The 13,406-nt window shown below is 36.8% G+C and overlaps 1 protein-coding gene across 15 annotated transcripts in view; it reads left to right on the top strand.

Moving 5' to 3' along the window:
- Positions 1-13,406, top strand: part of NfI (Nuclear factor I) — a 48,456-nt gene that overhangs the window by 26,514 nt on the left and 8,536 nt on the right. For 11 of the 15 annotated variants that reach the window (XM_046626982.2, XM_069136684.1, XM_046626986.2 and 8 more), the window contains 7 exons: positions 636-689; positions 1,885-1,980; positions 3,643-3,780; positions 4,432-4,578; positions 10,555-10,742; positions 11,889-12,242; positions 13,086-13,320. In XM_046626982.2, coding sequence (XP_046482938.1) covers positions 636-689; positions 1,885-1,980; positions 3,643-3,780; positions 4,432-4,578; positions 10,555-10,742; positions 11,889-12,242; positions 13,086-13,320 — 1,212 coding nt within the window. The remainder of the gene's footprint in view (positions 1-635; positions 690-1,884; positions 1,981-3,642; positions 3,781-4,431; positions 4,579-10,554; positions 10,743-11,888; positions 12,243-13,085; positions 13,321-13,406) is intronic. The other 4 variants (XM_046626984.2, XM_046626983.2, XM_046626985.2 and 1 more) reach the window with 4 other exon arrangements.

The raw sequence follows: 13,406 nt of genomic DNA, 5'->3' as shown, positions 1-13,406 counted from the left end.
CGGAACAACAAAATGGCAGTGTAACTTACGCGCTTATTATACATGTATACTCGCCAGGGTTTCTTTCCGCAATCCCGCGCATCATCGTTTACGACGTCGTACTCTGCAGCTTAGAAACGAATCTTCTAGGCTAGGGGTATTTTGGTAATATCTATTGCGTAATGAGATTTGCGTAAGGTCACATTAATACATAAAACAATATGCGTATATACATGTATCTATACACATAGATACATTTCACGTGTATATATATACACATACATGTATAACAACGACGAAAATAAAGCTGTACTAATAGCTCGGTTTCTAGTTCATCAATTATTGTTATTAATATTAATACCGTCGCATAAAATATTTTTAAAATTTTAACATTATCGCGCGTGCTGATTGAATGTTCAAAACGTTGTGCCATTTTTTGTTCTTCCACCGCGAAAAGTAAATCAGTTGCGAAACGGCTTCGCTCTCTCCAATTTTAAATGTAATTAACTCCTAACGGGTATACGCATATATAATGTTGAAAACTGTTATTGTGGACACGTGTATATTGACCATTCAAATCGGTTTCTCGTTTTTATTTTTATTTTTTTTATTTCTTTATCCGAAATTTCATTATCACTCCTTTCGTTTGTTTTCAGAGGTTCTCAATGGAATCTGCAACACTAGCAAAGACGAAGAAAGGAGACGAAAAGGTATAAAAAAAATGGAATAATATAATATTCAATGTATAACAATGCTTGTACACGTGTGTTGTACATCAGCGAAATTATTATAGTTTGCACAATTTGCAATAATAGGTAAACGAGAATTAACAATTAAAAAAAAAGTCCGACCGGTTTTTACAATTCTATTATATATGTGCTGCGTTTATTTTCTTATATTGACATTTTTTTTTAAATGATTGGCACGAATCTCTTCTCTTGTATTCTGTCTGCTTACATTATGTATATTATGCACATATACTTCGCGTGTTGTGCTAAAATTATGAAAGGAGGAAAGAAAGAAAGAAAGAAAGAAAATATTTAGTACGCGTATAGATTGGAAATATTGAGATCTTATGCGGGCCTGCGTTTTTCATTTTTTGATTGTTTTTATTTAATAAAAAAATAATCACTGTTATTTCTTTTTTTTTACGCTTTCAGTGTGCACTCAATTGGCAAAAAATTCCTTACCACACCAAGGTGTTTGTCTGTTTATTTGTTTGTGAGTGTTGTGCGCAGGTGAAAGTCGACAGTTCAAAATGGAGAGAGAAAGAAATGTTTAAGCTTAAACAAACGATTCATTAGATCAATTTTTTTCTCGAAATAATTATCTAGCAATTATCCTTGCTGCAAATTTGCATACGCAAGTCGGAATACATGTCCGGTAGAACAAGTCTTACGTACAGCAATAAATGCCGTCCAGCAAAAATGAATTATCTTATCTTGGCAGATATGATCACTTGATGATGCGCGGGAAAGAGCTAAAAATATAGCAGAAACCTTCAATGCAGTGCGCAACGTAAATTCACAATTTTTATAAATATTTGTTACACAATAATAACACCAGCAACAGCAAAAATAAAAAAGTATAATAGGAGTGATGTCAGTTACAATGTCATGAAAAGTAATAATAACATTGATAGAATCGGTCGTGTGGCAAAAAACAACAACTTGAGCTTACTGGCAATTACATTTAGTACATATAGCCACAGCCATAGATAATATAATATTGGTGTTAGGCAATCGTGCAGGATTCATTTTTTTCATCTCTCTCTTTTGCTTAGCATGAAACAGCGAGTGAATTTTTTTTGTCCAATTATCATTACCTATACTTTTGGCTGGTTATAATCGTGCAAATAAAGTGAGGTAATATAATTAGTTTCCGTGGGATTCGGTGTGTTCCCAGGTGGTTATCACGAACTCTACAACGGTGTCGTCTGCAACGACACGATCCTGGCAACGGGTGTCTTCAGTTCCAAAGAGCTATGGATGCTCTCGAAAGGTAGGCGACAACTAATTGTAAAAAAAAAGAAAAAAGAACAGCAACAACAACAAAGTCGATAATAGTAATGTTAAAAATATATCCGCCTCATCCTATCACCGCATAAGATCTTAGTAAGGGAAATTTTGTTTATTCATATTCTATTTTTTGTTATAGTTTTGTTTACACTTGTATTTTGTTTTTCTTTTTTCTTAGCGCTTACAAATACTACTGTATGTATAACAATAACGCACAAGGAAATATGTCTAAGTTCAAATTTTCCCGCTATTTATCAATCCGTTAAACTGCTTGTCTCTTCTTCTATTTTTATACGTGTTGCAATTGTTTTTAAGGAAATGCGATTTTCTTTTTTTTTTTTTTTACAATTGTTTCACAACGTTTGAAGGGGAAAAAATCTCGTGAAAGATACTTGCGTATTACAGAAGTCGATATACACGTTGTATCAGGTATATACCTACATGTAGCGTATGTAACGTATGTACGATACACTTGTATGCATAACGGATGAGTCCACTATATATCAGAGTGTGCAGCGTGAAATTTATTTATAGAACCGAACAATGCTCACGGTCTCAGAAACTCCATATAGTTCGACCCACACCGACCAAAGTAGCTTACCTCAGCACTCGCTGCAGGGCGTTGCTGCAGTTTCGCGAATAACGAGCGATTTTATTTATCTGCACGTACCTACTCTTTTCTAATTTTTTTTCCCTCTATTTCTATGCATACATATAGAAGATCTTTTCTTCTCAGTTTTTATTTTACTGTAATAGAAGGCAGGGAGAAGTATTTGATTGACAAAGTGCAAATATGACAAACAGTGAGTCCGATTCTTGTCCAGTAACAAAGTTACGGAATTTATCACATACACAGTTTTGATTTGATAAATTTGTATGATAAATTGATTCGTAATCACTTATGTCTCGCTGCTGTGCGAGGCGTTATTAAATTGGCTTCAAATTTGTGAGAGTAGCGACAGAGTGAAAGAATCGCTCAATATAGGCTCTGTGCCAACTTCTTACTTCCGAATTCATGAAATGTCCAAATCCATGTCCACAGCTAACCAACTAGATTTTAAATCAGTTTCAATGTCGGAAATTTGTTAGGTCCAGACACGTGTTACTGTAAAATACAGGAAATATGTCTTTCGCTGGTCTGATAGAGCAAAGCAAATCAAAGATAAAAAACATTGGAAAAATGTGAAGTTTGGTTCTACGTTACAAAAAAATTCTCGGCGTTCAAACTTGGAAAATATTTGAATAGAAACCATGAAACCCACATTTCACGTATACATATATTCAGCCTTATTTATTACACAGTATAGACGTACTTCGTGTTTCAAAATTTTTTCAAATCTAGGCTTTTGATTTTATAACATTCTCTGCTTTTTCCTTGTGAATTGCGTTTGAGTGTAATATCGCATCTTCAGCTGTCGCGCGCATTTCTTTATTTTTCAAATTTACAATTGGTTTGTTGTTGTTCTTGTTGTTGTTGTTGTTGTTTTTCAATGTTGTTGTTGGTTCTGGTTTTCTCTTTTGCGTGCATTACGACACATACACTCGTGTAAGCTTATATAGATATATGTGTACGTATACCTAAGTAATTTTCAAAAGATGAACAAAACAAGGCTGTAGTTACTATATGGCATGCGTCTGGTTTCAGCTTCCATACTACATGACCTCAGCGACATGCAGCCCCAAATAAACTCGATCAAAATAGAGCACCCGCCGTACTACTGCAGCAGCTACACACCGCCATCAGCCGCTTCTGCGGACCATGCACAACCTGCGGCTAGCTTCAGTAAGTGCGACACAGTTCTTTCCTTCTTTTTACCACCTCATTGCACATCATCTAACCTATAATTAATACAGCCGACTCCGGTTCATTCACTGCGGACAGGTTCTAGTCTAACTTTTCACAAAGTTAGACGAAAAAATATTTACGTGGTATCGGGTATTAACTCATCTCGTAATTACTGTTATCATTATTATTTTGAAATATTTTTCTGTCCCAAATTCAAGGGGAAAGAGAATAATACCGATCTTTGGGTAAATGCGATCGGCTCGCTTGGCGGAATCGAAGTTTAACTTATCGATCACATCAATACGGTTATCTTTTTTATCGACCCCGTTTGTTTTCTACTGTTTGTTTTTTTTCGCCAGTACATTCACTGCGGACGGGTTATAGCCTAACTTTTTACAAAGTTAAACGAAAAAATATTTCCGTGGCATCAAGTATTGACTCATCTCGTAATTATTACTGATATCATTATTATTTTGAAATATTTTTCTGTCCAAAATTCAAGGGGAAAGGGAAAAATTCGATCGGCTCGCTTGGCCGAATCAAAGCTTAATTTATCGATTACATCGATTCGTATATCTGTTTTATCGACCCGATTTCTTTCGTACCGTTCACTTTGTGTCTACGTTGGGTAAATCGAATTTAATTTAGGCCCCCCGCCTGTGCATCAGCTGATAAGAAATGACAACAAGACTGAAAAAGCACCGACGGTATCTGTCTCGAGTGCTTCGAACTTTTCGCCCGTCTTGAGGCCGGAGGATGCTCACCGAGGCGTTGACTCTCCGCACTCTCAGACCGGTATGTCGAGTTTTTCTTAATCCACATTATTATTAATTATTTATAAATAAGTCGCGAAAGCGTTGGAACATACGTGTATGAACTATTGCGGAGAGCAGATTATTCCGAAGAAATAACGCTGATCTTTATATTCTAATCGACAAGAATGCAACGTTTGATTCGTCACGTATCATCCATTATACCTAGATGGTACGAAAATTAATCATATGAAAGTCAAATCTATTAGGGTCAGAATAACCGAAATATATTTTCTGTAAGTATTGAAGACAAAAAAATATACCTACGATGTATATTTCTCGAGATGCCAAGAAGTAAAAGAACATAGTTGTATATAGTAAACGATGGTAAAAAAAATTAGCTGAAAAAACAACATTGATCTCATGAGTTTTATAATATCTTTTAGCGTATATATACGTAAGATATGATAAAAAATACATATGTATACATATATTCTATTATATATAATAATATGAAATTGTGAGCCGAATGAACAAACATCTAACATCGAAATCACTGACGTGAATAATGATTCATACTTCATCATAAACATGCTCGCCTATTATAATTGTATTATAACAAAAAAGGTCAACGGATTCTGAAAATCGTTTGTGTTTTCTTTAATTATTTGTTGTTTGTGACTAACCACCAACCCCCCTCGCCGTTGATATAATATTGTTGTCTAGTGTCCAGTGTGCGATAGACCCAAAACTGAGCTCATCCCCGCAGGCATCATGTAAGTAATGATAAATAATAAAGCACAAAAAGTGACCTTTCATGATATATAATCATGAATAATTAATGCTGCAGTCATTCGTTACGACAATATATGTATGTATGTTATACATAATACATACTATATAGATTATATAGATGTAGTTTCTAAATCAGATATCATTTTCGCGGATTCTTTCTTATACATAATAGTTGGTATACACTAATTATCTACCTATAATCAAGAGACGAGGTTCAACGAGGTAATCAATCAAACTGTAATTATTTCACTTCGACAATATTTTGCGAATTTCCCCTCCTCCCATTTATCGGAAAAAATATTGACCACAGTGCGGCTTGTGTGTTCCACATGATTATGCAAGATAATCGATGATACAAATACGACATAAAACCAAAGTGAATAGTAATCGATAAAAATTGCCAACCCTTTTTAGAAAGTCTACATCAGTTATTGGGTGAAATTGCGCATGTGCGGTTTAGTTACCTACTCGATAATTTTGCAAACCTTAACACACTTCAATATGGATTATTTATACAGTATACACGCCACGGAGTGATTAAAATGTTTGTTAGTATCTACAATATTATATAGGTATGCAGGCCAGATAAGTCGAAGAATAAAATTATAAATTGACTATTAAATTGTATAAGGTATAATCTATATAATCAACACAAAAGCGACGTGGAAAAGAAAAGAAAGTTCGAGATACACAAACAAGTGAACTACAACGGAAGATCGAATCGAATTATGATGATAATTATGATGGTGATGATGATGGTGATGATGATGATGATGATGATGATGATGATGATGATGATGTTGATGATAAAGAGCGACTAGACATTCAGAAAAATCACTAATCGCGGATTAAATGTAATGTCTGTTTCAGTCTGAGCCCAAGCGTAGAAAGAAGCTTGCTTACTATCGACCAAAAGGTACTTCTGTGATTGGTTATGATGTTATACGTATCTATATATTTCAATATTATTATCGTATATATATATATATATATTATCTATATATACCAATATAATTTACGTCTATATTACCGACCTTATTTAGTTTTTTTTGTCCTATTTTTTTTTCTATTCTTTACCTTATTGTTATTATTTTTTTTTAAATTCACGCACCAAGTTGTACCTTAAGCACAAATCACGTTGCAGTATTCTTTCGTTGGTTCGATCAATTGAAAACACATTTACTTTAAACGCGGCTGAAAGAAAGCGGTGAAATTGTTGAATTAAAAATGGAAGAAAAACGAACAGGAAGTAAAAACTCGGAAATTCCAATCGATGTATAAATAAAATTGTCCCAAACGCATTAACTTGCGTCGTAATTCCGAAAAATAAAATATATTTGCAACAGTACCGTTGATAGCGATATATAAATAAAATTGGCTACCAATTTATCAAACAACGAATTACAGTCAAGGCCCATCGAAAGTCGAGGAGAATGAAAAAAAGACAAAGAATTTTGAATACGGGCTCACCGGGCTTGATGCAATAATAGCGAAATTTTAAGTATGTATAACTTGGTTTTTGGTAGTTTCCATGCACTCATCGCAATACGGTCCTATATAAACAGCTATTTTTTATTCTAAAATGTTAGCGTATGCCTGCAGTCATGTGTACCTTGAATATTCTATACATAATATACCTTCGTCTCTATCTCTATTTCACTCTAACGCTCACTCATTCTTATCGCTCGCTCTCTTTCTTATAATCATACCTTTCACGTCTCCATAAAATATATTATTATGTACAGTAAAATCCAATACGGGTTGAGCCAGAATACAAATAATAGTTTTTAAAAACACGCAAGAAACTTGAGTTTCAATTTCTGTTCTTTTTTTTCTGCGATTTGAAAGACAATGAAAATATAAATTTTCTTCTTGTTTGGGTCGACAATACGATCAAACGAGTAACTTAGGAACGCATCTAATGGGGAAGAAACATTAAAATCGCATTTTTTTGGCTGAACCCGTACGTTATTAATAACACTAGTTGTTTCACTCTGCGTTCCCTAAATATGATTGACGTTGCATCGTTGTGCCCACTGCCCCCTTATATGTGTACATGTATAGTCGCCTGCAACGCATTATTTTATTACTTATTTCGTATATGTTTTATGTTTAGTTTTTTATGAAAAAAAGAATTTTTTCTTATCGTTAACTAATTTTTTTTCATTCCCTTCTTCCTTTATTTACATATAGGTATATGGAAATTATTTAATGTGTCGCAATCGAATATTCACAACGATTTCGCGCAGATAATTTCACACGCGTTATTATCGTAAATGTGACATTATAAAAGCCAAAAAACTGGATACATATGAGTATAATAAGCTCGTCGTCGCGGTGATGAATATGCAAAAATTAAAAAGGAAAGGGCGGAAATGAAGAATACGTTATAATTTTTTGTTCGTTCGTTCAGTTACTGTTTTCTTATCGACCGACAAGTCGTCTGGCAATTCATGTTTGATGTGTGTACTGTACCGCAGCTATACCTAGTCCATGTGTATAATTCATACTTATTTAACCAGAAATATGATCACACAGAATAACCCGCGTAAGAAATACTTCGAATCACTGTGCCGTGTATCGTCAACATATAATCAATATTACGTACAACAATAACGTAATATTTAATCGTATCTGCAGATTAGGGTACATATTAATACCATGAGGATCACTTGTAACGGGCTTTTCTCTTTAATGACGGGGAATCGAACTCACAACAGTTGATGCAAGATAAATCGAGAGATCTACACGGTGTTCTGCATATACTTACAATAAGGTCTATGTCGCATTATAGTGTAAATTGTATGTATATATGTATATGTATATATTTATACGTATATGGTTTTCTGTATGCTCTCTGCGCCGTCAGCAATGTGTCTCCCGTAAGTGAAATATTAAACCAACGGGCCTGGATTTAATTCCGAATAAACGTCACATCTCGAACTATAGGCAATACATAAGACACACGTACGAGTGAATCATGACTAAGGGGTGAATTCTAAAAACCAAATTCTTGAATTTCATGGCCTTCCATCAGCGGTGAAATCATAGCTCAATTACTCTTGCCGTCATCACATTCGTTGTAAAAATGGGCTCGATGCTCGGCGATTTCTAAAAATGTATACGTGGCCAAAATAAAATCGCAAGCGAAGAAGTCAGCGGCGGCCATTTTGATTTCGTGCCTGCGTATGGATTCGCTTCTCAAATTGTACATTATAAAAATATTTCTACATTTTTCGTAAGTTTGGTCAAACCTGCAGCTACTTTTTCACCAATACTTAAATATAAAAATAATAGCCGTAGAAGGCATATAGAAAAGTAATATACATCTCATTTTGTAAGGTTTATCTAGAGTTTTTCACTCGTATTTGCGTCTGAATGGATATGTTACATGAAAGATCATCGTGGTTACATTTGTCCAGGACTAAAATCCGGGCTTGTTACATAATTATGTTACACTCATTGTTACCTCTCTGTCGACATCGCTCGATCGCTCGTCTGTCTGACTGTTACGTCCGTTACGCGGATAGACATGTATACAACAGTTACTAAAGGGCGGGGAATAAAAAAAAAAAAAAAACAATCAGAAATAATAAGAGAGCTAATTTCCTTGTGTTGCGAAAAAGATTGTAATATCTCCAGCGGGTCAAAAGAGGAATGGACCGATGGACAGACAACAGACAGACAGACAGGCCTGCCTGAGAGCTGGTAGAGATTTTTGAATTCATTTTTTTACACATGCCATGGTACATATTATTTGTACGTATGAATACGTAATTGAATTATGCTCACGCGCGTCCGCACCACCACAACCTCTGTTTGGTAAGCTAGTTGTCGCTGTCACTGTCTATCTGTCTGTATGTCTTATATGATCCCACCTCTGACACCAGTTTTCTTTAACATTTATATATAAGTTATTATTACATTCGGCTGCACTTCGACAGCTTTGATTCCGAACAACTGTTTTTTGTTTATTCTCCTCAACGATTCAACGAAGCTGGATGAATATAAAGTAACAATGTAGAAGTTGGAAATTACGTCACTTTCAAAATTCTGCTAACCAAGGAAGCTTAAGCTTCCTTAATTTAAGTTCAAAAAGTACTTTCTTGCAGTTTAGGATTTCCACGAATTGAAAGGGTTTTAATTGATCGATAATGAATTTGACTCGTCATTAGAACTCGAATCGAGAATCGTTTGCATTAAGAATTACAAAATGCAGACTACGTCTTGTACTTTTCATGCATAATTCATTAGATTCTTCCAACTTTTGAATGGAAAGTGTAGTTTCTAATTGTTTTCCTTGATCTTGACAGTCAATTTGAACACGAAAACTCTTTATTCAGAATCAAAGCCTGACTGTATACACTTATACGATCTATCAATCACCTTTACTATTATGTATACACCATCGCCAATGCTCTGGGTATGTCGTATGCTGGATGAGTTGATTATTCACTTGATTGATTTAATATCTTGATTAACATTCATTATACTGGTACAATACTACCTGTTCTATATTGTTGTTGCAATGTCGGTGTTGTTGTTCTCTCTATCTATCTCTCTCTACATATCTATATATACAATTATACATATTGTTCATGTTGATGTTGTTACCTTGATGTTTGATGTGTTGTTTAATCGTTGTAACCTAATTGTTGTTTGATGTTTGTTGTTGCACTCAATCTGCGATATGTGATGATACATTTTTCAGTCACTTCGTGCTATTATATACAATGTACGCTTCTCGAGTGCTTTTACTCGTAATTTACATCTTCCCACCATGTACTAACTTATTTAATACCACAATCGCAACGTGTAAACTGCACAGTTTCTATATATATATTTACGAACCCTCAGTGCCAATTGAGTCAAAGTTTTGTACACTTATAAAACAACCGAAAACCTTGGCTCTCATTGACCTGATTCATCAATTGATTCACTCTACATGCTGCGACAGTTAGGTACCATGCGGTATACTGTAACATTCAGCAGCGCCGCACAAGCCACCCCATGCCCCTGAAAAATAACTTAATGCACAACCATATAAATCAATGAATATTTAAATACAAACAATATGTATGACCGAAAATAAGTCACTGTATTATTTTCAACGGTGAACAACGTATGTTGACAAACGATTTAACGATTAATTAAGAATAACGGGGTGGTGAACTTGGCGCTGGTTTTTTGCGCCTGGATATTTAGAGATCTGATTGTGTTTCAGGGTTACATTCTCCTCACGAAGCATTAGCTGGTGGTTCGGGACAGAGCATGTCGGGTCTGGCTTATTATCAACCTGAGCACCCTGGAACAGCGGCGGCAGCCAAATACCCAGAAAATGGTCACGACACTCTCTCGGATTTTGTCACGTTTGTTTGTCAAGAGGCTGAAAATACCCAGCAGCTACCTCAGGTATCTACCGTAGCTTTTAAATTGCCCCTAGAGTGCCGATGGAGTTCTCGTTATATCTCTGACAATAAATGACACAAAAGCGATTACCAATTCTCGAGTCAGTTACATGCTGGGGCCACTCATTCCTCGAATCGTACCACCGATTTCTTTCGTGCTTCCGAACGATGATTTCAATACGGTTGTCTGCATCGTACAGTGACTTCATTACATCGTTATAAGGGATTTCGAAGTATCGACCGAGTAAGTACCGGCCGAGTGAGCGAATTGTGATTTGCAGTTTTTTTCTCTCCTGAGTACGTAATGAAGACATTTTCAACTTTGGGAAATGATAGAGTTTGCAATTAGGCTTGAGCTATCAATAACGGTTTATAAAAATCACTATGACACTATAAATATACTTGCAACTAATTCTTACTCTGTCGCTTTGAGGTTATATATATGACACGCTACTCCATAGCTAACTCCCACAATATTTATATACATATATTCAAATTTTTTCATCATTATTTTAACTTTATTTAGTGACCACAAAAGTGCGATCATACTCTCTATCTTTTCTGAAAGTTTGAAGTGATAATTTTATGACTCAGGAGGAGGAAAACGCGTAAAGTACGGTTTGCTGAAGTTGTCGGAAAAATTTGAAAGTCCGCCAATATCCCTTGCTGATATGAAGTCGTGGAAAAGCTTTCGGGCATTCAAGATTCAAGTTACTGCAGAGACGAGGGTGATGATTTCATAATCGAAATGTAACACGGTGACCCAGACAGCCCCAATCAATAAATGACGATTTGAGTAACGAATGTCCCCTCGCTCTGACAATTTGGAAATTCATTTTCTACAAGCAGCTTCGGTACTCTCGGGCGCTTTTTCTGTGTGCCAATGTGTTTCACTTGCTCTGGACCGACGGATACAAACCCAATTGATGGTTTGCAATAAAAGGGTCTCGCGTCAACCACAATTATTGAACAGTGTACTACTGCATTAACGGTAAAATTGTATTTGATAGATATAGATATACATATAATTGCTACCAATTGAACCGATGCTAGGAGAAATCGAGTCTATGGTCTATAGAGAAATTGCAGGGCGGTCCAGGGTAGGTGAGCGCGCACGATTGTGTGGATGAGTGTCGTATGCCATTTTCAGACGCAGCTCGCTGGAACCCGTGGTGGCATACAAAAGTTTTCACAGTATTACCCAAGCTCGATGTTACCGCCCCCGCCGCCCGCCCCAATGGCGCGACCAGTCGCCATCATAAGGTCTACGGGGGAGCTGACGGTAGCGACGGCCGGATCTCCGCCGACGTCCTCGACCTCTCCGAACGATCCGGGGGACCTCGGGGCCAGTCCGGAGCAGATGGCGGCCGCTGGTCTGGTCAGCTCCTCGTGCCAAGGCTCCATCGACCCCGGCGACAGGAAAAGCCCAGCAAGGATCCTCGTCGCCGCGCCTCACACGAGTCGGGAGTACACCTTTGCCCATTTTCACTCTCAGCCCGGTCAGGTGAGCTGAACAGTCTCCGTTCTTCTCCGTCGCTAAAGGGACTATACACTCAAGGCAATCATGTGGGACATGCATGATCTAAGGGAATAAAATGTGTCAGAAGGTCAGAAGTGAAGGCCGATTTTCGGTCATTCCGCGCATATCCAAGATGACGGCACAGAAATCACGTAAATAGGTTACTTGAGGTTACACTTATGTATTTCCGTGTATTCTGTTTTCTGAAAATGCCAGTTTGTGCAGTCAAATGTTGCGAACATAATAATATAAACACTAAAGGACAAAATATCAAGCCTATTATATGACGTCACCTTGGATTATATGTTTTCAGATTGGTTCAACTAAAGCGTATGCGCATTGTTTCACCTTATTTCCTTACATCATGGGAACATGCAGCTCCAAATTATATGGGATTCGTCTCTTTCTTGTGATTGTACAAAACTTTGTTTTTTTATCTGTGGTGGATCTATTGTATATCACGTGATTCGCGTTATTTTCTAGTGTATGTGTCAAGTGATTTCCATTGATTTTTAATCTAACGCCTGATTTTCAATGATTTCTCAGCATTCTTGGTGATTTCTAGTTATTTTCTGTCCCTCTAGTGGTTGTCTGTGATTTAATTTAATTCAGAAATCACTTAGAAGGTTGGAAAATCGTTCGAAATCAGGGGCAACTTAGGAATTGACCAATGAAAATCACATGATACGAAACATCTAGTCAAATTACTCGGAACGGATGTTGACGAATCGAACCCATCAATTTGATTTCCAAGTGAATGGCCCCTCGTCGCCGCCATTTTATTCGTGTCACACTCTCTCATGCATCGCGTTCGACGCCTACTTGCAGCAAATATTCACCTATCCTACCATCAGCTCGATGTCTGGTGTCATTTCGCCGACCAATTTGTCCCTCTTCTCGTCGCCCGCTTCCGTAAGTCGACCTGTCGCTACGCAGAGATCGGTTTCCAACGTGCCACCCCGTTGGAGCGCTGCACCCTTCATCAACTTGGAAGACGACTACAACATGATGGCCCCTATAATCGCTGGCACAGCCAGCGAACCTCCCTCGGCGATGGACGAGGGTAAGAGTAACATTTGAGCCATACGTTTTGAAATGAACAATTTAGGGTGGTCCTTATAAAAGCTCATTTTTGAATTTCGACCGGCT

This window comes from Neodiprion pinetum, chromosome 5 (genome assembly GCF_021155775.2).
Source record: "Neodiprion pinetum isolate iyNeoPine1 chromosome 5, iyNeoPine1.2, whole genome shotgun sequence".
In the NCBI taxonomy this organism is placed as follows: Eukaryota; Metazoa; Arthropoda; class Insecta; order Hymenoptera; family Diprionidae; genus Neodiprion; species Neodiprion pinetum.
The sequence above is the reverse complement of the archived record's forward strand: the minus strand, read 5'-3'. Positions and strand labels throughout refer to the sequence as shown.